The 24,249-nt window shown below is 44.0% G+C and overlaps 2 protein-coding genes across 5 annotated transcripts in view; one reads left to right on the plus strand and one right to left on the minus strand.

Moving 5' to 3' along the window:
- Positions 1-3,900, minus strand: part of GRIA4 (glutamate ionotropic receptor AMPA type subunit 4) — a 224,142-nt gene extending 220,242 nt beyond the window's left edge. For all 4 annotated transcript variants that reach the window (XM_035115662.2, XM_060273856.1, XM_035115663.2 and 1 more), the window contains exons 1-2: positions 3,674-3,900; positions 2,234-2,392 (exon numbers count right to left, since the gene is read on the minus strand). In XM_035115662.2, coding sequence (XP_034971553.1) covers positions 2,234-2,392; positions 3,674-3,761 — 247 coding nt within the window. In that variant the 5' untranslated portion in view covers positions 3,762-3,900. The remainder of the gene's footprint in view (positions 1-2,233; positions 2,393-3,673) is intronic.
- Positions 3,901-17,985: 14,085 nt separating this feature from the next.
- Positions 17,986-20,166, plus strand: LOC118085564 (disintegrin and metalloproteinase domain-containing protein 20-like). The gene has a single exon (XM_035116365.1). It carries the CDS (start codon positions 18,010-18,012, stop codon positions 20,164-20,166), a length of 2,157 nt encoding a protein of 718 aa, XP_034972256.1. The 5' UTR covers positions 17,986-18,009.
- The last annotated feature ends 4,083 nt before the right edge of the window (positions 20,167-24,249 follow it).

Here is a 24,249-nt window from a genome sequence, read left to right on the forward strand (position 1 = left end):
CATTAGCAGAGAGCAGTTTTTCTGCAAACACTGAAATAATTCCGACTGCCCCTCTCCAAAAATTACAAAACCCAACAACTTCAAGACACACATACAAAAGAAAGAAAAGCAACTGCCCTTAAAGGGTCCATCCAGCTCAATGAAGTTTCATCCATGTGAATGGGCAGAGTACATGCTGAAATTATCCATCAAAATAAATGAGACTTGATTCCAAGTGCACCATGCCCAGAGTATATAACTTTAGGACAAAGACACAGCTGAAAGTATGGCTTGAGCATGGTCTGTCAGAGTACTTTGAATTATGCACACAATTTCCCTTAAGATTCCACTGTGTGGAAGATAATGTGTCACCAATCGATTACTAAAATTGTTTAGAACTGCAACACTGTTTTAAAAGGTGGTGGTGGTGGTGGGGAGAACCCAGGAGAAAAGATAGCATCACTTAAGAGCTTTGCCTGCATCACAGAAAATTAAAACTAGTTAATCGTTGAATCCAGAGAACTATAATTGCTGCTTCCAAAATCATTCTTCCATACATGTGTGATTCCATATATATCAGAATTGCCCCCAAAATCTCTTGTTTAGCCGTGTGCTTATACAAAATACTTGATATCCTAAGCAAAGATGCTTGACAGTACCATATAGCATAATCTCTAAAACAATGTCAGAGGGCAGGATGCAAACTCAGGTTCTCAAACTCTTTGAATATAAGTACCCCAAAGCTGTAAACATGCAGTGTCAACTCGAGTTGGGAAACCCATGCCCGGTGCCTGCAAAAACCTGGAGGAGACTGCAACACTTGTCAATGAAGCGTACTTTGGCAGGAATCTTTCCTCCAGTACTATCAATACATAGCATAAGACTTCCCACTTATGTAGCATAAATCATTCTGCATAAGACGTCTTGGGAGGAGGAGAGCATACTGTGTGGATTTCGAAGCTTTCCTTGTTAAACAAGGTGCCAAGGTCATGTAAAACTTAAAAGAATCGCTCCAATTTTGCTTGACGGCTGCCCTGCAGGTTGTCTTTTGGAACAAGCTTATGAGATGTATCCTGATGTTTAGATATTAATGCGAGAAAGTTCAGGGTTGTTTTTTTTTTTTTGTAAGTACACACTCTAAGGGTATGCACTAAGAAAATCCTCTGCAATACATTTCTACCTCTGAAAGAAACAGTGTTTGGAACTGCTTGTTTAAGGACAAAGCAAACAAACAAACGATGCAATAAAGGGAGGGGGAGAAGGCATGTGGGAGAACTGGAAGTTGAAATGATGCACGTACATTTTTTCAAAATTCATAACTGAATTTAAAAGAAAGAGGTTTTTCACTGTGACACAGATAGCTCTGGTTTTGCAGAGCTACCAAATCCACTGAAGCTGAATGGATGGAAACAAGAGGCATGATTTGCATGCCTTCCTGCTCTCAGTTTCACATATGTCCTGCTCAGTGTTTTAGCAGGCTGAAAATGGGGGTCTTCAGATATAGCCTTTAAAACAACAACAACAACAATCTATCATATCTGAAAAAACCCACCACCCTTTAAAAAAATATGTGGCGAATGCACTAGCGCGTATACACAGGGGCACAGTTCCAGTTGGGGTGGTGTGTGCAATCAAGTAGATCAGATGCTAACTTGACTTGGCACCAATGTATGGATGCACGGAGACATATCCACAGGATGTATGCATTACGAGATGATAAGCGACATTTACAACCCAGAATATAGGAGCAGGGCAGCCTCAAGTGACATCACCAGATCAACTGCAGTGTCAAGCCACTCCAATATATTACCCTGCACACCACTGCTTTCACGGCCGCCTTTCTGCTCTAGCCATTAGAAAGCAGTTGTGATCACAAATATTAGGGGTTATTTCCAAACACAGACAAGGCATGCCATATCCTGTTGGCAGAGAGGAGAGATTGTGGAGGCTGCTAAATTCATCAAGACATACACACACACACACACACACACACACACTTACAACTACAAAATGCATCACCATAGAAACCAGAAAGCAAGAAACTACAGTAATAATGCTAAAGTAAATGCCATATCCAGTTAGTCAGTACAAGGAAGCCTAAGGGATTTCACCAAGGATAGAAACTAACTAGGGTTTCGGTGCGTTCAAAGAACGGGGACTTTGAAACCGAAGAGGAATGTAATTATGCTTCCTCTTCTTAATTTCACTGTCATTTGATGGCAACTTTACATAAATGACTTTTTTTTTTACTTACAGGCATTTGTTACAGCGAAGCTGTTTGCTGTTTCAATGTTGTCTACATGAGGAACCAAATTAAAAGGTGCTTCAGATGCGTTGGGGCTGGTGTTGTGAAGAAAAATTGCTAATCGAAAAGCAGTATATTCCTGATCTGTGTTTCGGATGAAGAGGCCACCTACCAATAAATAAATAAATAAATGATACCAAACAATAAAAAGTGTCACTGTTAATTGTTTCTATGTCAGGCAGCAGCTATAGAAAAACAGCTCTACATTATTATTAAACAGCATCTTTAGGTCATCCTTGTAATAAATACATGTTTATGCACACGGAGATATGAGGTTTATGAGACTTTTAGGATCCCAGCTCCTGTTTTTCCATTAGTGGGGCTCCTGAGCTGCACTGCTCCTCCTTTTTCATGCCTTAAATAGCCATATCTCTTGTGATGAGAGCGACCTTTGAAACCATTTAGCATCCATCTCTGTTAACGTTGAACACATTGCTAAATTGGCCCTCCCTGGTATTCAGGGGCAAGGCAGATTGAAGAGTGGATCTTCTATCGAGACATATGTTGGGGGTATATGGGCACGTTCCCTTTCTATGTGCCTGTGCAGATGTACATTTACCTTGGGACACCAGAGAGAATAATCTATAGGGAAGTGGAGCACCACGAACTTTGTCCCTCTGCAGCCTATGGGCCGGCAGCCTTATTAGCAACACCTTTTGGAGTGCATGAGAAATGATGCAGTGATGGAGCTGCAACTGGAAGGGATTCAAGAGCTGCGTCCCATCCAAAGATGGGGGGGAAAGCAATAAAGGGAAGGCAACCTGGACCAGGCAAAGAAGAGGCACAGACCCAAGCTGGTGCTAGGGAGGGGGAGGCCAGCGGGTTGGCAATATCAACATTAGCGGGGGGGGGGGATGCCCTAAGTTTCCAAGTAGTGCCCGGAAAGGCTCTGAAGCAAGAACAGCTATTCCCTCCTCCCGCTCCGTGGCAAATAGGTTACTGCAACGTGCAGTCTGTGCTAGACGAGGTACCACGGAGCATCCTGAAGAGGAAATGCAGGGCAGCTCAAGGGTGAGCCTTGCGGGGATGGGGGGGGGCTCGGAGAGCATCTTCCCAAGTTTGCCAACACGCCTATGCACAACACGCACGCATTCACATATGCATGACTCTCCCTACCCCGGAGGCATAAGCATCACCATCTCCCCCTCCCCGCTTCCACGCCGCCCTGCTCCCCATCACGCAAACACGAGGGCAGGAAAGAGGGTATATGGAGGGGCTCTTCATCCCCTCGCCCCCCCAATTCCTGCGGCCCGCATTTGATCTCCCACCCTCTTCCTTTCTCCCCCTCCCCTTCCCACTCTTCGCCCCCTCCATCCCGTCCCGTCCTCCCCCTCCCCGTCCGCCGCCGCCGCCACCCTCCTCTTCCTCCCAGCCCAATGCAGCGCTTACCTATTTGCACGCTGCTAGGAAAAGCGCCCATTGCGAGTCCCCAAAAGCCAGAAAACAACAAGACAAGCTGTCTGCAAATAATCCTCATCTTCTTCTTTCTCTTTTGCCTCCCCGGGTCTCCTCCTCACGCTCTCTCCCTAGATGTTGTTCAGAGAGGCATTGAGGACGCGCTGGTGGTGGGGGGGCAGGACACAAAATTGAGAAAAGGGGGGAGGGAGGGAAAAAAAATTAAAAATGGGGTAGGGAAGAAAAGAGAAGAGGGTGGGTGGTTTTCTCCCCTCCCCCTCCCTTCTCTTTTTCTCCCCCCTTCTTCTTTCGTCCCTTTAGTCTCTGGATAAATCTCTCTCTCTCTCTTCCCTCCCGCCTTCCTTCTTCCCCTCAGCAAGCCATCCTGCTGAGGCGGATTTTTCCCGCAGTCTCCATAGCCCTGGCAGAGGTTTCTGTCCGGCTGCAAATGTTTCACATGCAAAAGATGGTGGAGAGTTTGGTGGTGCTGGGGAGAGAGGAGTCTAGTGGCTGCGCTCAGAAATGAAGACATGCGCTATTCCTCCCGCCTTCCTGCTCCGACCGCCGCTACCCTCCCTCCTTCCTTCCTTCCTTCCCGCCTTGGCGCCCCTCAGCAGATACACAAACACACACACAGACACACACTTGCACACACAACGGGGATGGCGGCGGCGGAGCGCGCGCTTCTCAGCGCCTTTGGCGCCATGGGTTACTTAACGCGCGCCACACAGATGATGGGTTCAGAAGAGAGATGGCCCTGCCGCAAATTCATGAGGGAGTGACAGCCCCTCAGGGCGCGCTCGTGTGCACGCGCCCTCTCTCAGTGCGGGGAAGGCGTTCTCTAGTCCACACGGGCAAAAGGCAGATGGATGGGTTTCCCCCTCAGTACACACGTGTGGACAGGCCCCTTGGGTCTCCTCCCTCTTTGCGCTTCCTTTACTAACCCTTTGTTTGTTTGAAGGGATAGTGGTACAGTCCGGTCAGCACTTTGAGGCAGAACTCCCTCAGAGAGGGGTAAAACCAGTGCCATATCTTTATTTTTGTTTGAAAGAGAGGTGCCAGAGCTCACCATGAATGCTTCCTTTGTACTCTTAGAATGACAATGTCACCCATTTGAGAGGTGCCAAAGTTGAGCTCCGGTGAGCTCCAGCTGGAAAAAGCAAGCCCTGGATGAAACCATTAAATCCAGAGTCTATAATTGCCCTAAGCGCATCGCTGTGAATGGACTCAGCTGAAGAACAAGTGGCTTGAGTAGGGCTGTGGCCCATGCACACATGCAAACCATCCCTTCAGGATCCAGGCCCAACTGCCACATTTTGAGAAAGGCATTGACAAGCTAGAGCAGCCTCCTCCCAAGCCTGGGTCTCCAAATGTTGCTGGACCACAACTTCCATCGTTGCTGAATGCTGATGGTGGTGGGATGATGGGATTTGTAGCCCAACTAGAGCATGTTCAGATGAAGTCAACAAAAATTATGCAGGGTGTCATGCCATGGAGAGCAGCTGAAAGAGCAGGGTACATTTAACATGGAAAATAGAAGATTGATTTATTCTCATTTAAAACTATTTTTGGACCGCCTTTCTGGAAAATGCCTATGCAAGGTGTCTTACAATAATCTGAAAAGAAGAACTCAACAGTAGGAAAGCTAAACCCATCAGACCCTCCCCTTCCAAAGATAAGAGACAATAAACCCAAAAGCCAATAAATGGTGATATGATGTGAGTCTTCCTCAGATATCTGAAGACAGAGCAGACTTGTTCTCTGTTGCTCCAGAGGGTAGAACAATTTAATGGGTGGAATTTGCAGGGAAGCAGATTTTGGCTAAACATTAGGAGAAACTTCCTAATACAATACTGCAAGCTGCTTAACAGTGGAACAGGCTGCCTCAGGAGGTGATGGGCCTCTTGATCCTTAGTGGTGTTCCAGAAGCCATATGCCAGGAGTTCTGCAGATTCCGGCTTTGAGCTATGAGTTGGACAGCTCCTTCCAACTCTAAAAAGTCTATGATTCAAACATCAAAGCCCTGATCTGTTGTTCAGTATCTGTGGGTGTGAATGTGTGTGTGCAGAAAACGTTCTGCCCCTGACAAGCAAACATGGTTAATTTGATTGTCTGCACAGGGCTCCCTATGCAGCTGTTCAGATTCTCTGTTCAGGACTGCAAATGAACCAGCTTCCACCACTACCACCATGAATGTCCAGTACCTGTTGCTGAATGACTGGACAGGACTATTTTCCATTCCATTCCAAACCTTTATTGGCATCATTTACAAACATTTAAAAACAGACAAACAAAACAAACCAAAAAGAGTCCAGTGCGATCCCGTCACCAACCCATCAGTACAAACACTCGCCAAAGGGAGGGGAGGCCAGCAATCTGTTTCATCTCAGTGGGTCTCCAACAGGGGCAGGATCCTGTAATGTACTTCAGCAGCAAAAGATCAAATAGAGGAATTCAGCTACAGTCCTGGTACGCTCCTGATCTCTCCCCTGTAATAGGAAGCGTATAACCTCTATCTCCGGTTTCCAATTTAGAATACACAGTTGGTCCAAGTATTGCTGGCGGATATCATCGTACATTTTGCATTCAAGAACCATGTGAGCCAGAGTTTCAATCAAGTGGGCATCACATGGGCAGATCCTGTCTTCTTCTGCCGTCCCTGCAAACCTACGCCAGAGGAGGTTAGAGGGGTTAGCGTTGAACCTAGCCAGCGTGAAAGCCCTTCTTTCTTGCGGGTTGTACAGGAATTGTAAATAATTGGGAGTAAATTCTTGCACCCAAGAGAGATGAAAGTAAAGAGGGGAACATGTTTTCCTTGCGGCCAAGATCAGTTCCTGGACAGGACTAAAATACAGTGGTACCTCGGTTTATGAACACAATTGGTTCCAGAAGTCTGTTCATAAACTGAAGCGTTCATAAACTGAAGCGAACTTTCCCATTGAAAGTAATGGAAAGTGCATTAATCCGTTCCAGATGGTCCGCGGGGTACTTAAACTGAAGCGTTCATAAACTGAAGCGAACTTTCCCATTGAAAGTAATGGAAAGTGGATTAATCCGTTCCAGATGGGTCCGCGGAGTACTTAAACTGAAGCGTTCATAAACTGAAACATGGGTGTAATTGGTTCCGGAAGTCTGTTCATAAACTGAAGCATTCATAAACTGAAGCGAACTTTCCCATTGAAAGTAATGGAAAATGAATTAATCCGTTCCAGATGGGTCCACGGCGTTCATAAACCGAAAATTCATAAACCGAGGTGTTCATAAACCGAGGTTCCACTGTAGTAAGCTAGGCTAGAGGGATGGTCTGGTATAGGGGAGCATGGTATGAACTATGAGCAAGAAAGTCCCTGGTTCAGATTTCACCTTGGCTATCAATTCATTTGTCAAGCACTATCACAAAACCTCTTCCTTTCCATAAGGAAAGCCCTACTGGATCAAAAGCTCTTCTGGTTCAGCTTTCTGTTCTCACAGTGGCCAGCCAGCCATCTAAGGAAATCCCATGAGTAGGAAATGAGCACAGCAGCATTCTCCCACTTGGGATCCCCAGAAACTGGTACTCAGAGGCATGTCGTCTCTCATAGACATTAATGGGCTTATCTTCCATCATTTTGCCTATTCCGTTTTTTAAAACCATCCAAGTTGGTGGCCATCATTAGGTCTTGTGGTGATCCAAAGTTTATGCACTGTATGAAGAAATAGTTCCTTTTGCCTGTCCTGTATCTTTCGACATTGAATGAGCCCTGATTCTAGAATTAATGAGAAAAAATGAAATTCCTCACCTCTCCACCCACTTTTCCGTATCATGTGTAATTCCACGCACCTCTATCATTCCACCACTTACTTGCCTTTTCCCCAAACTAAAAAGCTGCAAATATTGTGACCCTATCATTGAAGTGGGAGTTGCTCCAGCCCCTCGAACATTTGGGTTGTCTTTTCCCGCCTCTTTTTAGCAGGTATGGAGACCAGGGAGCAGGTGCGCTGGGTATAGGGGGCTGAGCGGGCTTCAGTTCTCCCAATATTTTTGGGCAGGGGGCAGTGTCCACCCAATATGGAGGGGGCTGCTACACCCCACCACTGGGTGCATTCTGCGTGCCCCAGTCCCAGGCTCTGCCCAGCAGCCCAGCAGCCCAGCAGCCCAGGAGCTGGGCGGCAGCTGGGACAAGCGAGATCTTTACTGTGCTCATCCCAGCTTCTGTCTGGCAGCTCAGGAGCCCAGGAGCCAAGTGGCATTGTGGCAGCCCCCTCTCAATGTCGGCGCCCCTACCACATGGCACCTTCATTATACAGGTATATATGTCTTTAGGCATGAGGCAAAAACATTTCTTTTCAACCAGGCTTTTTGGCTTATTAATATTCTGTTGTTTAGTCGTTTAGTCATGTCCGACTCTTCGTGACCCTATGGACCAGAGCACGCCAGGCACTCCTATCTTCCACTGCCTCCCGCAGCTTGGTCAAACTCATGTTCGTAGCTTCGAGAACACTGTCCAACCATCTCGTCCTCTGCCGTCCCCTTCTCCTTGTGCCCTCAATATTAATATTCTACACAGCTTTTAAAATGTGTTTGTGGGAGGGGGGGGTTCTTGTTTTGCTGTTTTTTTCTTTTAACTATTTATTTGTACTTTTGTATTTTTATCTTGTGAACCGCCCTGAGATCTTGTGATGAAGGGCAGTCTATAAATCTAATAAATAAAAGGATTCCAAGTGTGATCGCCCCTCACAGATTTGCATAACTGTTTCATTTATAGGTAGGTAGCCGTGTTGGTCTGAGTCGAAACAAAATTAAAAAAATTCCTTCAGTAGCACCTTAAAGACCAACTAAGTTTTTATTTTGGTATGAGCTGAAGGAATTTTTCAATTTTGTTTCATTTATTTATTTAAAACAATTATTTATTTTGTTAAGCCCACCAGTCGTCATAAAAATTCTGCGGCACTTAGCAGGGTGCATGCGTAAAGGTACATCATGCAATGTAATAAAACTTTATCATAAGATAATGAGAGCAATAAAACGCTAAGTCCAATCACAATTCTTATATACACCAATGTTGCAGGCAAGATGTCTGATACGTAAGCCTATCCAATTACATAGCCGTAAATGAGCAGAGAAGCCCTGAGCAAATCTCCTGAGTTTGCAGCTGATGCCAGAATGTACAGCATGATGGTGCCTTCCGTTTCGCCACCTAAGGAGAGATCTCGCCAGAAACTGGCATTCCTTCTGCAGTGGATGTGGTGTGTCTGTGGGGCTTCCACCTCTTGGGCTTCCTCTGACCAAGGCAGCTTCCTCACCCAATGGGAACGATTGTGGAATATGGAAGAATTTACAGCATGTTATGGTCTAAGAGAAAATTATATGAAAATGATAGATTGACAGGTTTCTCACACTGAGTAAGTTGGCAAAAATGTATAAGTCTAAATCAAATAAGTGTTGGAAATGTAAAGAGAAAGAAGGTTCTTTTCATCATATGTAGTGGTCTTCTAGTAAGGTTAGAGCTTACTGGGAAATGATACATAAGGAATTGAAAACGATGTTTAAAATAACAGTTGTAAAAACAAAACAAAACAAAACTCAGAAGCTTTTCTTTTGGGAATAATAGGGACAAAACTACCTAAACTGTATAGAAACTTATTTATTTAAATTGGGTTTTATAAACAAGAATAATGTTATGCAAACAAGTACACCAAGTTTTCTCAGGTCATTTGTATATCACAAAAATGGCATAATAAATGTGGGGGAAATATCTACAACATAGGTTTAATTATTAGTGGTCAATGTATAAGTTCTTGGTTTATGAATTGGTTTAAACAATTAGGAAGAAGAAGAAAAAAGAAAAAGGGGGAGAGAGGGAGTGGCAAGTGGGGTGGGGTGGGGTGGTTATGCTTTTATGATTCTACTTTGTGTGTGTGGGGGGGTTGTGTCAACGTTACTTGTATGGGTTCTCTTACTATTCACTTGTATTTTCTTGGTGGTGAGAGAAGTTGGGGGTGGCTTAGGGTGTGGTTGGTTGTCTTTGGTTGGCTGTAGTGTGAATTGTTTTTGTGTGTGAGTGGGGTATGTATGCTACTACAGCAGCAAGAATGCTACTTGCCCCAAAATGGAAAGAAGCAGAAGTCCCAGCAAAGGAAGAATGGATACAAAAACATATGGAATATGCAGAAATGGCGAAACTTACGGGAAGAATAAGGAATCAAGATAACAAATCTTTTATAAAAGAATGGAAATGGTTTATTGAATATTAACAGATAAATTGTAATAACATTGGCAGGATTATTGTAATAACCTGCAGTTTCATAAGAGTATATACTTAAAGTAGATGAATAAATGAACAAATTAAGTTAATCTAGATATGCAGAAGATATGAAAAATATTTTTTTAGGAACCGCAGAAAGAGGGGGAAGGAAGTCAAGTTTCGAAATGCTAAAATGATTGTAAAATTGGTGAAATGTATAAACCTGAAAATCATAAATAAAAAATTCAACAATAAGAAAAAGGCAGCTTCCACACCCTGCCCAATGGATGGGCCAGCCCTGACCCCAACAATTCTTCTCTGGGCATGACATTCCAAAGGTGGGGAGCAACCCCAGAGAAACCCTTTCCGATATTGCCAAATCACAGATATTACCCAGAAGAAGATCTTAATGCAATCCAGCCCTCCCACTGGTGAACCTGTGTGGTCTTTCCCTCACTGCCACCCTGCCCCATCCCAGTGCAGTCTAGATAAGCAACAACAACACCACAATAATTCAACCCACCACCTGCACAACTACTGGCCACAACAACATTTGCCACAGAATCACCAGCAGTTTTCTCATTGGATGCAGAGAAGGCATTTCAGTACAGTCCTCTAGCATCCCTTGCATCTAATTGCATCACAGGCACCTTCCTAAAGAATTTGTGGAACTAATTAGCAGTGCAGCCCTAATCATGCCTACTCAACAGTGAACTCCATTGAGGTCAATGGGGGTTCCTCCTAAGCTCCTCTAAAATGCTCCTAGCTATAAAAATGGTAGTGGGTGGGAATAATACAGGAACTATATCTCTATGTCATGGGAGGAAGCAGTTATGTCCTCCGTTCCTTCTTTTAATTTTTATTTTTACAAAGCCCTTTGTCTGGGTCATAAGGCATCACAAGGAAAACCAGGCACGAAGGTGCAAGCAACACATCTCAAAATATGACTCTCCACATTAAAGCCCTATTATGTTAAACACTGTTATTGCAGCACAAAACAGAAAAGTCAGTCTCAAAAAGCTGGTTTTAATCCAAGAATCTATCAGAATGCAAGACAAAATGGTCCAAGTCCAGTGGTCCAAGACATTTCCCCTGGCTTCCCCCCCCCCCCCAGCACAGATTATTACTGCGGGAGTTTGGATTGCAATAAAAAGTCATCAAATATTTAGGACTCTGGTTAGTCTTTAATCAAGTAGAAAGCATGGTCAAATTAAAACTGGGAAGTAAATAGGAGGGAAATCTGTTGGGTCTTAGAAAGATGGACAGTTCTCCAATTAAGTCTATGGGTCAGAGTTCATGTCCTTAAAATGAACATTACAAGCACTACATTACACTTGGTGTACATGTTTAGATGCCTCATTACCCCTATTTTGCAATATCTGTCTATCTCTATCTATCTATCATCTATCTATCATCTATCTATCTATCTATCTATCATCTATCTATCTATCTATCTATCATCTAACTAACTAACTAACTAACTAACTATAGGGGCAGAAAGAGAATGAGATCGAAAATAAAATGTTGGGAATACAGCAGGGGGGGAAGGGTTCAGCAAAATTTAGATTGGGACAGAGCAGGAGTGCGGTGAGGGGGAATTGTGCTAATTTTTATTGGTTGGTAAAATAGGGTTTGAACTTGGAAAGTATCAAGGAGCTGGCTGTAATCTCTGGAGACACCGATTCCAAGGAAAGGGGGTAGATTTAGTTTTGAGAGTGGGGATAAAAAGGGGGTAAAAGATTTTGAAAATTACTTTGAATATTTTTGGGTTAAAGGGTAGAGAATATTGGGTAATTAAGGTAAAGAGAACTATGAAGGGTTTATGGATAAAAAGAAGTCATAATCTAGAAGGAAGAATGTAATTTTAGAGTTGGAAACTGCAATAATTAGTGAATTATAAAGAACTCAAGGAAGGGGAATGAGGAAGTCCGAAATGTTTAGATTTGAAATTGAAAAATATAATTATGTCTTTTTATTATTTTTATGGATTTTTGCTTTTCATTTTTTCTTCACTCTTTTATATAAATTGATTAAGAATTATCTATAAATAAGAGAGCTAAGATGTATTTTTATGATGTTTAGTTAAGATCCTGGAAATGTTATGAGTTAACCATAAAAGAATGGAAAGGAAAACAAGTGAAGAACAATGAAGAAACAAGACGTGATGATATTGTTTTATATCTCTGTATTTTTTAAAAAAGCTTTTGTCTTTTCTTTTTAAAAAAATCCTTTTTCCCCTTTCTTATTCTTTTCCTCTCTGTTTATGTAAAATCCAATAAAAATTATTATTATTTTTAAAAACACTAACTATATCTATCATCTCCTGCCAAATGTATGCAGTTTTCCTTTAAAATTGCTCTTGAACCAGGGGCGTAGGAAGATAGGGGCGGGGGGGGGGCGGATCTCCCCGAGCAACGCAATCCCAGGGGCGCCGCCGCCGCTGCCCACCCCGCCCCAAAACGCGCACCTCACCCCAAAACGCGGCCCACCCTGCCCCAAAACGCCTGCCCCGCCCCAAAACGCACACCACGCCATTGTGCATGGTGCGCCCCGCCCCCCAAACATGCAGCACCCCCGCCCCCAGCGTCACTGGGGGCAGCGCGCCTGCTCTTTGCCCCTGGTGGGGGAGCATGAAGCTCCACCGCTGTCTTGAAGTGCACTCCATAAAATACAAATGGCACTGGGAGATGGAAGATTCCAACCAGCAGCGGAGCTTCATGCTCCGCCACCGGGGGCAGAGAGCAGTGACGTGGCGCGCGCTCTGGAGGCGGGGCACTGCGTGTGTTTTGGGGGCGCAGCGTGCCGTGCACAGTGACGTGGCACACGTTTTGGGCGTGCGGTGTGTCGTGCGCAGTGACATAGCGGCGCGTTTTGGGGCGGGGTGGGGCGTGCGCAGGGGCGGGCAGCGGTGATGGCGCCCCCTGGGATCGTGTCACTTGGGGTTCGACGCCCCCACTGCCCCTATCTTCCTACGCCCCTGATTCCAACAACAACATAAATTCATTTCCATAATGTTTTTCTTATATCACCATCTCAACACTGGTGTGTGGACTGAAGGCCACGATTTTTATTTTTATTTTCAGTGAAGATTGAAAAGATTTGGTTTACCCTACCAAAGAATACTACGCTTAAAGCATGTCACTGCATTCCAGGAGAAAGCACCCACAAGTCATGTCGCTACAATAGTCCCACATTCAACTGCAGTACCCTTGCAGCACTTTGAATCGTAGAATCATAGAATCTTAGAGTTGGAAGGGACCCCCAGGGTCCTCTAGTCCAACTCCCTAGCTAAAGCATCTATGACAGATGGCCATGGGTGGCCTAACATTTACTGTGGCGTAAACGCTCATCAAATGCATGATGTGGTTGCTGCATTAGTTCCATGATCTAGTTGTCCTGTGTGGTGTCTGTTTTTATTGACTGATTGGTTGGTTGGTTGAATCCCCCCCCCCACTCTTCCTTGGAGGCAGAGACCTCCATAAACCACCACACACACTGATGTACATAGATGAATAGATAAAGCAGACTTCTATTTATAAATGCTTTGTAATGCCCAAAAATGCCCAGGATCCATTTTTGATGTGTCCTTAAGAGAAAGGAATTGCATGACTGCTAGGAAGCCACCCATAACATCCTTCTGTGCTTTCCTTATCCCCTCCAGAGTGGAATACACTTCCCCCATCCACTGAGTCCACAACACCCCACACAGATGCCAACACCACCCACAGCTGTGCCACCACCTCCCCACCAACATCACGGAGGGTGTGTAGCACCATGAATGAGGCAGTGGTGGTGGCTGGCTGTGTATGAGGCCGTGGTGGCATTTTGTCTCCCGACAAGCTGGAAACTTCAGAGGAATGGAGCGACAGCAGAAAAGTTACCACATTTAATAGGTCTGACAACATCCATCAGTATATTTCAGGAAATAATCCATTTATCAACCTTTTGTCAACTGGAGCTCATATGGAAACAGATGAGCCTTGCAAAATAGTTTCAGCATGAAGGCTCCCTAAAACAAACAAACAAACAAACAAACAAACAAACAAACAAACAAACATATATGAATCTCTCAATTAAGGCAATTTACCAAAGACAATTGGCTAAATGCAAAAGGGCACATTCCTACACTCAAATACATAGCTGCCAAGTCTCCTGTATTCCCCGGGAAATCCCTGTTTTTCCAGCTGTTCCTAGCTGAAAAAACGGATTTTTTTGTTTTCCCCTGGTTTATTCTGGCGCGGTGGCCGTTTTGGAACTGGGCGGAGCATGCTCAGAAGTGACTTTTGATGCTGGTCTGCCCAGTTCCAAAATGGCTGCAGTGCGACTTCTGGCATGGCGGCCATTTTGGAACTGGGCAAAGCAGCATCAAAAGTCACTTCTGAGCATGCTCCGCCCAGTTCCAAAATGGTGGCAGCGCTACTTCCGGTCTGCTACTTCCGCCCGGTCCCTTATTTCTCCGACAGCAACTTAGCAGGTATGCAAATATCTGTGGGTATCCCCTGCTGTTTTAAGTGGGATCCACACTTTGTGTGGCTGTCAAATTATCGCAGTCTTGTATTATTCAAGGGAAAAGGAAGTTTGAGTTCCTTAACCATTCTCTGAATAACACCAAAGGTTTAGGATCCATGTTGGTCCTTCAGGACGAAGAGCTAGTGAACTGAAACCACTATTGGACCAACTCTATCGGATGAACAGAAGACAACAAAACTTCCAGTATGTCCGTATTTTATTGTGAAGAGTCATGATGAGGTCGCATTTTATAGCGTGATCCTACATGCACTTTTGCAAGAAAGTATGTTCACTTGATACCGACAAAATTGTGCATTTTCTCTCTCTCTCATGCAGTGAGTGGCTCTGTGAGCTCTTTGTTTGAATTGACAGGCTCTTAGATGAGTAATAAAATGTCAGGTGACGACTGCTTAGCTTGGAATGTTCTATTCAGTGGTAAATGCAGTTCTGGAGATGTATAAGGCAGGAAAAAGTTTTGTGTGGAATATAAAGGGGAACGGGGACCTTATGCACAACACCTCAATCTCCAAGTGGTGTAAAATTCCGGGGAGTTCCAGGTGCTCACCGATGACTCCTTTAGGAAATAGGGCACAGCAGAGATTGTGGTGTCGTTATGATATATAGTTTACTAGCTGGCCCTGCCACGTGTTGCTGTGGCTAATCCCTGTGACTGCCACCACCCTGTGTCGATCCGTGACGTATCCTGCCCCCTCCCCCCACCCCCTGGCTTTTCCCTGTGATTCCCACCAACCTGTCCCCTCCCATGATGTATCACTCCCCCTTTTTCCCCCACCCCGGGTCATCCCTGTGACTAGTCCCACTGTGTCCTGACCTATCCTGTCCCCCCCTCCCCCCACCCCCACCCAGGCAAGTCAGTACCTCCATTCGGCCTAGTCTGTAAAGGCTTTGGTGCTGTTGAGAGGGAATGTTCTATAGGTGCAGTACCAGTGTAGCTGCCACTAGAGGGCGCTGGTTTGCAACCTGGTTCTTTTCCCAGCATGCACTTTTGGCTGAGTGGTGAGTTCTGGAACAGGGTTTTGGGGGGGTTTCACCTGGTGGAGGTGTGGCATCTGTCTTTGAAACCCTTATAAGAGCCTTCAGACATTCGCTTTGGACGTTGTGTTCAAATTTGAATGGAATCGGTGAAGCGGTTTCGGAGAAAAGTGGATAGTAACCCACATGCTCAGTTTACATTTATATATATACAGTATATAGATTTACACATAGCATATAGATTTACTATTTACTATTTATATATAGTATATAGATTTACACATATATACAACCTGAGCCCATGATGGAGGGATTCACAGTATCAACACTCCAAAAGTGTATTGTTTCTCCCATAGCTTTGGATTTAAGCAGAAATCAAATGTTGTGCACTCTCTCTGCCTTTTCCAGTCTGAACCCCCCCCCCCCACACACACATCAGAGCCTACTCTAAATGCTAAACTCTGGCTTTTATTCTTCTAAATGAGTTGAGAGATGGGCCTATGCTTTCTTAATGGACCATCACTTTTCATTTGGTCTCTTAATGGCTCATCTTCCAGGCAATTTCCTGAACACAGGAAACTGGGTGCAGGGATTAGGAGTCTGGCATCCAGTTTACCTTCCCAAGGCTTGATGAGAGTCCAGGAATTTAGGGGCGTCTGGCACCCACGAACTCATAACAGTATAGCCTGTAGTTCAAATAAGTAAGCACGGCTCTGCATTCTGGCATATTTGTGGCCCAATTGTATTTAAACCCAGAAAGTAATCTGAAGTAAAATGGCACGCTTAAGCAGGTCAGGTTGGGATGGGGGGGGGGGGGTCATAGAAAATATTTGAGCAAGCTACCTGACAACAAGATAGCCATGGATCGCTCTGCTCCCTTGCCAAGTGTGGGATTTGATGTGCTATCTTGATTCATACAAAACAATGTATTGATGCTCTTTGTACTGTTTGCACCTTGCCTGCTAATGTGGACATATAGGTTCAGGGGCCTGGAACTTAATAAGAAACCTCAAAATGACTGGGTTGAAATTCAAAATTGCACTGATTACATAGAGTGCTTTGTCCAATTTGAAAAAAGGCAGACCAGTGTATGTACCTGTACATGCATGTTCCATGTATGGCACAGGAATTCTGTGCATGCAGGTTCTTCATCCCCTTCATGTGCGGAGAGTAGTTACTGGATCTGGGTGTCATTTTTCAGTTGAGACCGTCCCTAATGAAGGGGAAAGGTTGCTAAAGTAAGGAAAACCAGGAAATAAGGGGGAATAACTTTGTCCTGACCATAATGGGCCTTAGAGGCACTACGTGAAGTCTGTTAAAACATTCCATTATCTCACTAACCAGGACTACCATATGATTTATCTGACATTATTTTCAGTCCATCTAAAATAACTACAGGCCTTCCACCACTATCAAAATTCCACCACATCTGTTCCACTTTAATTCTAAAATTATTCCTTTCTCCTTCCTGATTCCTTATGAATTTTAAATACAGCAGGTTACCCAGGCTTCTCTTTCAGGTTTAGTCTTTTATATCTTTCACTATCTTTTTCTTGTTTTCTGTGTTTGCTACATTGTTGGCCAACCACCATTAACTGCCGTACATCCCAGAGGCTTGTTCTGGTGATTATAGCCTTGATCTATCAATTGAGGTTCCGTAAAGGGCAATGTTTTCTTTTGGTTCATTCTCCTGAACCATGTAAGATAGGGAAACGGTCACAGGAAGTCTAACATACCTTCCAGATGGTGAAGGTAGCAGGCAAAGCTAAAAGCTAGAATTGGTACCACTTTATCCTGATTGGGCCCCATGATGTTCAGGCCCTGCCCTTCCACTCTAAATATATGCAGACCATCTCATCTCCAGTATTAGGTGTGGTGTGGCCACATTTACATCGCTAAAATTGAGAAAACGCATCACCGAAAAGGGAAATGCGAGGTGGCAAAGATTTGCATAAAATTGGCATTTATTCATTTATAGGTAAATGTAGAAATAGTGGCCATAATTTATATAGAAAGGCAGTACGTCATAGCAAGAAAGACTGTGACCTGTGTGTGTCTGCTCATACATTGCTCATTGTTGATGGACAATTTCAACATCCTCTTGCTCCCCTTCCACGTGATTCTTTATCTTTAAGCCAGTTTCTATATTTTGCATACATTTAAATGCTAATTGAATTGCCGCAGAAAGTACTTTTCATATTCCATATCTGACAACTGAAGATTATAACCGGTCCACTGTAGTATGAAGTGGCCTCATGTCCACTGACTGATACCCAAATAAAATGTGTTAGTCCATGGGGCTCCCCCCCCCACTTTTTTGCTCTTCTTCCTGCAACCCTCTCAGGCAGAAATTTCTTAGGGACCTTCTCTTCCCTGCTCTTCCTCTACCATTCTGTTCCATCTTTGATCCTCCAAGCTCCACCCCCATTCCACAGATGGAGCACACTGGCAGTTGCTAGGCAACATATCTTCCTCCTCTTCTAATTCACATATAGCCTTCTTCCCGTCTATCTACTAACTTGTTCACAACTCTTTGGGGCTTCCCTTTCAGGGATGAGATGCCAGAGGCGGTGCTTCAAGAGATTCTTTCCTCTTTCTGGGAAAATGAGTGGCAGCCTGGTATGGCTGCTCATTATGCTCTTGAGGAATCTTCTGAATGAGACTGGTGGCCAGACACCACCTCAGGGCTTTAGGTATGCATCTTATGAGGTGACCATCCCAAGGAAACTGAGCTTCAGGTATGGACTACAGGAAACTCAGGATGTCAGCTACCTGCTACAGATTGAGGAGAAGGGCCAGGTGGTGCACCTCAGGCGGAAGAGGGGCACGATCCCTAAGGACTTCCCCATCTTCACGTACAATAAGGAAGGGGACCTACAGGTTGACTATCATTACATCAGGGATGATTGTTTCTACAGTGGCTTCATAGAGGACAAGCCTCTCTCTTCAGTCACTCTCAGCACTTGCTCAGAGGGACTCAGGGGCCTGTTACAACTTAACAATGAGACATATCAAATTGAACCTGTCCAGCCATCTGCTACCTTTCAACATGTGGTGTATCGGCTGGAAACAGTGGAGGGTGCCGTGCACATGAGGTGTGGGTTGACGGAGGAAGAGCAAAGGCGTCAAGAGGCCATGATCCAGGACGCAGAGCATGTGGCTGTCAAAAGTGCTCCAGCAGAACTCTGGCGGCCACACAAGAGACATGCAGAAGTGGCATTTGTGGTGGAGCATGAGCGATATGTTAAGTTTAATAGAAATGAAACTGATATTGCTATGAAACTTATCGAGACCATCCATACGGTAAATTCATTTTTTGAGCCATTTTTAGTTGAAGTGTCTATAGCAGGACTGGAGATATGGTCAGAAAAGAACCTCATACATATTGGTGAAACCATAGGAAGCACACTTAGAGCTTTTACTGAATGGAGACATGACATTCTACTTAACCATCTAAAGAATGATGCTGCTCACTTAATTGTATATAGATCATACGGAAGGACTCTTGGACGAGCAAATTTAGGACAAATTTGTAAAAACAGGGCTACTGGTGTTGAAGTATCAAGAAATTTCAATTTGTTTGATTTTTCTGTACTTTTTGCCCATGAATTTGGACATAATCTTGGTATGAGACATGATGAATCAGACTGTAAATGTGACCGAAGTGCCTGCATTATGTCTGCTTTGTACTCACGGACTGATAAGTTCAGCAACTGCAGTTACCATAAGTATTTCAATCTAAAAGACTCACCTTGCTTGTTGATTCCGCCAGACCCTGATCAAATGTATAAACTCAAATACTGTGGGAACAAAGTAGTGGAAAAAGGAGAGCAATGCGACTGTGGTTCAGCTGCGCAGTGTAAATTGGATCGATGTTGTAGGCCAGATTGCACGTTGCGCCCATGTGCCAAATGTTCTTCTGGACCGTGCTGTTCCTGGTGCAAGTACCGTCCCCCTGGATCCATTTGCAGAAAGAGTATTAGCACCTGTGACCTGCCTGAGTTTTGCAATGGGACTTCAGGCGAGTGTCCAGAAGATGCTTATGTACAAGATGGTGCCCCTTGCGGTGATGGAGTCTATTGCTATCATGGCCGTTGTACTACTCCCAATGGGCAGTGCAAAAAGATATTTGGCAAGAAAAGCGTACGAGCTTCAGAGGATTGTTTCAGAGGACTGAATGCTCGAGGTGATCGCTTTGGCAACTGTGGCCTTGAACATGGTATTTTTAAGAAATGCAATGCTGAAAATATTCTATGTGGCCGAATGCAGTGTAGTAATATCCACAAGTTACCTAATTTGGAGGAACACCAAACCATCATTCAAACCACCGTTGGCAAAAGTAAATGCTGGGCTACAGACTACCACAGTGGAATGGAGGTAGCTGATATTGGAGCAGTGGAAGACGGTACACCTTGTGGCTCTGGCATGATGTGTATTAGTAATGAATGCAAGAACGTTTCCCTCTTGCAGTATGATTGTAATGCCACAAAGTGCCATAATAGGGGAATATGCAACAACTACAAACACTGCCATTGTTTTTATGGCTGGGCCCCTCCTGACTGTCGAGAGAAAGGATCTGGGGGCAGCATTGACAGTGGGCCAACTTCAAAAAAACGGAATGGTGTCATTGTAGTTAGTGTGTTGGTCCTTTGCATGGTGACTGCTGGTGTCGGCCTGGGTGCATATTACAGGTTTGTGCTAAGCAACAAGGTTAGAAGAATGAGTTTAAGAATCTCTCCATCAGAATCAACAGAGGAATGAAAACCACTCCAGATCACAGAAGCGAACAATGCAGAAAGTTTCAAAAGGTTATGATGGGTATTATGAGCACTATATATAACATATATTTGACTCTGTAAGCATTGGTTCAGTTCATCTCAAAGGGAAATATTCACATATGAAAATCTTTGGCAATACTTTCACAGTATGTTGAGAGTCTCTTTGTTGTTCAAGACAGAAGTCCTATCCTATGTTCAGTGGGAGAAATCTTTCCAGTGGAATCAAGTGTTATCATACAGTAGGATAGCATGCTACAGAAATGCATGGAACCAGTGGTATTTTGAATATCTCAGATTTTCTCCCAAAGTAACCTTGAGTGTACTGGGATAGAATCACAACCCAATCCTCTAATGACATTGAAATGCAATATTGGTATGTTTGTAAAGTGAATTCACATCAAGTCTAGAAAGCCATTGCAAGAATTGTACTGATAATTATGTCGACGCAAATGTAAATGTTGAAATGAGACAGTTTATCAAAAATATTACAAAACCACCAACACATAATATTTCAAAAAGCTATAATGGAAATTATGGTGAATGTTATGTAACATATTTGAGGGTGTAATCTTTTCATTTAAGTTTTATTTTTGTTTAGCACCTTGTTGATCAAATTTATCACACAGGATAATCTTTGATTTATCCACAAGGGGAAAGTATTTTCATATATTTAGAGCATCTCTGTGCTTTAACACAGAATCATGTCCTTTTAGCCATTGGAAGGTGGTCAGTGGGTGGGAATCTGTCTTTAAAAAGGAATACTACATGGTTAGAAGATCTTCTTTTTAGAGAAGCCAAAACACCTTTCGATAAAACTAGCAGGTAAGGGTGTTCTCTGATAATGCTAGATCCCCTTTCTGAAATATTTCACATGCCTCTGAGAGTTTTTAACTTCTCTTACCTAGTTAGGACAGGAAGAGCCATAGTTCTGTGACAGAGCCCTTTTTTATGCAAGAAGGCCCAGGATGAATGTATTTCTGTGACTCCAGTCAAAAGGTTCTCAGGTAGCAGAATGGCTAGGAGAGCCACTGAGATCCCAGAGAGCCGGAGGGATCCTCCAGACGACCTGCTTATTGAGCATTCATCTTGATTTGTTTCTGCCGAGGTTCTGCATTTCCCCGTCACTCCTTTAATCACTAAAGAAAATCCATTTAAAAAACAAATTTGAATGTCAGAGCAAGAGTGCTTTTTAGTCCAGTTTAATTGCACAATCCCACTTGCAAAATACTGACAGTCGGAAAGTGACCTGTGTCCCTTGAGATCCTTTGCCGTATTGCACGTTATTGGTTTGGATAGATGACAGGTCTGACTCATTGTACGGTAGTTTTGCTATTACAGGTTCAAAATAATGAAAATGCAGATTAAATACATTAATGGAAACATTTATAATTTGCATCATTTATTCCAGTTACCAAATTGTGTTGTGCGTGTCCCAGCCTGTTCAGTCTTGAATCATAAAAAACCCTGCTTCCCTAGAACACAGTGAATATCTTAAGATTTATTTTCTATTCCAGGGATGAACGTTTTGTGCAGGTAGACTGAACGCTTATCAAGGTTAACACGAAAGGTTATTGTATTCCTTTTGCAAGTTCTAGATTTTCTTACTCTGAGAAGCAAGCCCTTCTTAATACGTTAACTTGAAAGCTTAGGAGCTTAAATGTCAGTCCTTAATAACGTAGTCTCTATGTAGCATTCTATGGAGAATTCTGTGTTTTTAGGGAAGAATACAGGAAAGATAATGCTCCAGGTCAGCATATGCTGAATTAATTATTCCTTTAGAGAGTTGTTAGTAGAATATTCAGTGCAGTGTGTGTACCTACCACGCAGAACTTGTGTGAACCGAACTGAGATCTTTTCATATTCAAAGCAGGTAAACTTCACTTCTGAATATCACTGTAATTAATTCCCTCAAGGGGCATGTAGAAATGGTAGGTATAATTAGCTATGAAGGTACCTAACACTGCTGTCCTGTATCAGGGAAGTTAAATCGGTAAATGCTCCGTTTACTTTTTTAAAAAAATGACCTTGCATCAAACAATACTTTGAACTATCCTCTGATAGTCCGTGTGCAAAACTACGCTCGTGCCAAATACATTCCCCCCCCCCCCGGCCAAACAAAAATAAATTCACTTGAAGTTGCCATGGCGTTTTCAGTCGTATCAGTGCTCGTTTCAACTGCCTGTGAAATGGTTTGTCAGGATGAAGTCACTCATGGTTTTAATTAGAGCTACCACTGATTTTTCACCTGTTAGACAAATTCCAAGGTGGATTTGATCAGCTGAAACATCTAAAGGAAGCTAGCTTATTGGGGAAGATTAGAAAGAGGCTCAACTCTCTTTTAGCTTTACAACTACTACTAATAGTAAACTTAAGTGGTGAGTCCCAACAGGACTGTATCCAAAGCAGAGGCAGGACGAAACAATTGGTGGGGTGAAGGTATCAGTGTGCTCAGTGAAGTCCCATGGACTTCAGAAATGCTTGTTGTTGTTTAGTCGTTTAGTCGTGTCCGACTCTTCGTGACCCCATGGACCATAGCACGCCAGGCACTCCTGTCTTGCACGGCCTCCCGCAGTTTGGTCAAACTCATGTTCGTAGCTTCGAGAACACTGTCCAACCATCTCGTCCTCTGTTGTCCCCTTCTCCTAGTGCCCTCAATCTTTCCCAACATCAGGGTCTTTTCCAAGGATTCTTCTCTTCTCATGAGGTGGCCAAAGTATTGGAGCCTCAGCTTCACGATCTGTCCTTCCAGTGAGCACTCAGGGCTGATTTCCTTCAGAATGGATAGGTTTGATCTTCTTGCAGTCCATGGGACTCTCAAGAGTCTCCTCCAGCACCATAATTCAAAAGCATCAATTCTTCGGTGATCAGCCTTCTTGATGGTCCAGCTCTCACTTCCATACATCTCTGCTTTTTAAGATGCTGTCTAGGTTTGTCATTGCTTTTCTCCCAAGAAGCAGGCGTCTTTTAATTTCATGACTGCTGTCACCATCTGCAATGATCAAGGAGCCCAAGAAAGTAAAATCTCTCACTGCCTCCATTTCTTCCCCTTCTATTTGCCAGGAGGTGATGGGACCAGTGGCCATGATCTTGGTTTTTTTTATGTTGAGCTTCAGACCATATTTTGCGCTCTCCTCTTTCACCCTCATTAAAAGGTTCTTTAATTCCTCCTCACTTTCTGCCACCAGAAGTGCATTTCCGCCCAAAAGCAGGAACAGTGTTCTCAGAAGCAGCCCAATGAGGACTGGACATGTCTAGCAGCCTTGGATTATGGAGAAGACAGTTTACCCACTTCTGCCACTGGGATCTCAGGCGGCCTGATTGACCTAGAGCTCCTTTAACTAAGTTTGGCTGGTAAACCAGCTACAACAGGGTGGGGAGCCTCCAACCCACAGGCCAGAGTTGGCCCTCCGGGAGTTCAGATGTGGCCTATCAGGTCATTTCCCCCAAATCATGGCCACCTGCCCCACACCTGTTGCCATATATCACGCGTGGGGCAGCTTGAGACGTGGCTGGCAATGCACAACTGGGAGCTTTTCAGTTTTCAGTTTTGCACGTCTTTATAAATGACTTGAATGAAAGAACTGAGGGGATGCTCATCCAATATGCAGATGGCACAAAACTGGGAGGGGTGGCTATATTCTTGAGCTGCTGAAGGGGTGATGGAAAGAGTGAAGGAAGCCTCTGACTCCATCAGCAAACTTACTTCCCTGCACCTGAAGGCCTCCTTCCACTTTTTAATTCAGGCATAGGCAAACTCGGCCCTCCAGATGTTTTGGGACTACAACTCCCATCATCCCTGATCACTGGTCCTGTTAGCCAGGGATGATGGGAGTTGTAGTCCCAAAACATCTGGAGGGCCGAGTTTGCCTATGCCTGTTTTAATTGTTATTGGGAACAGAATGTTAAGCTAAGAAGATCTAGAATATAACCCAGAAAATAAACGAGTGCATACATACACCATTTGCAAAGCTGGGTTTTGCACATCTCTCAGCTGCCAGTAATTTAAAAGGTAAAGGTAAAGGGACCCCTGACCTTTAGGTCCAGTCACAGATGACTCTGGGGTTGC

The sequence above is a fragment of the Zootoca vivipara genome, chromosome 4 (assembly GCF_963506605.1).
Source record: "Zootoca vivipara chromosome 4, rZooViv1.1, whole genome shotgun sequence".
NCBI lineage: Eukaryota > Metazoa > Chordata > Lepidosauria > Squamata > Lacertidae > Zootoca > Zootoca vivipara.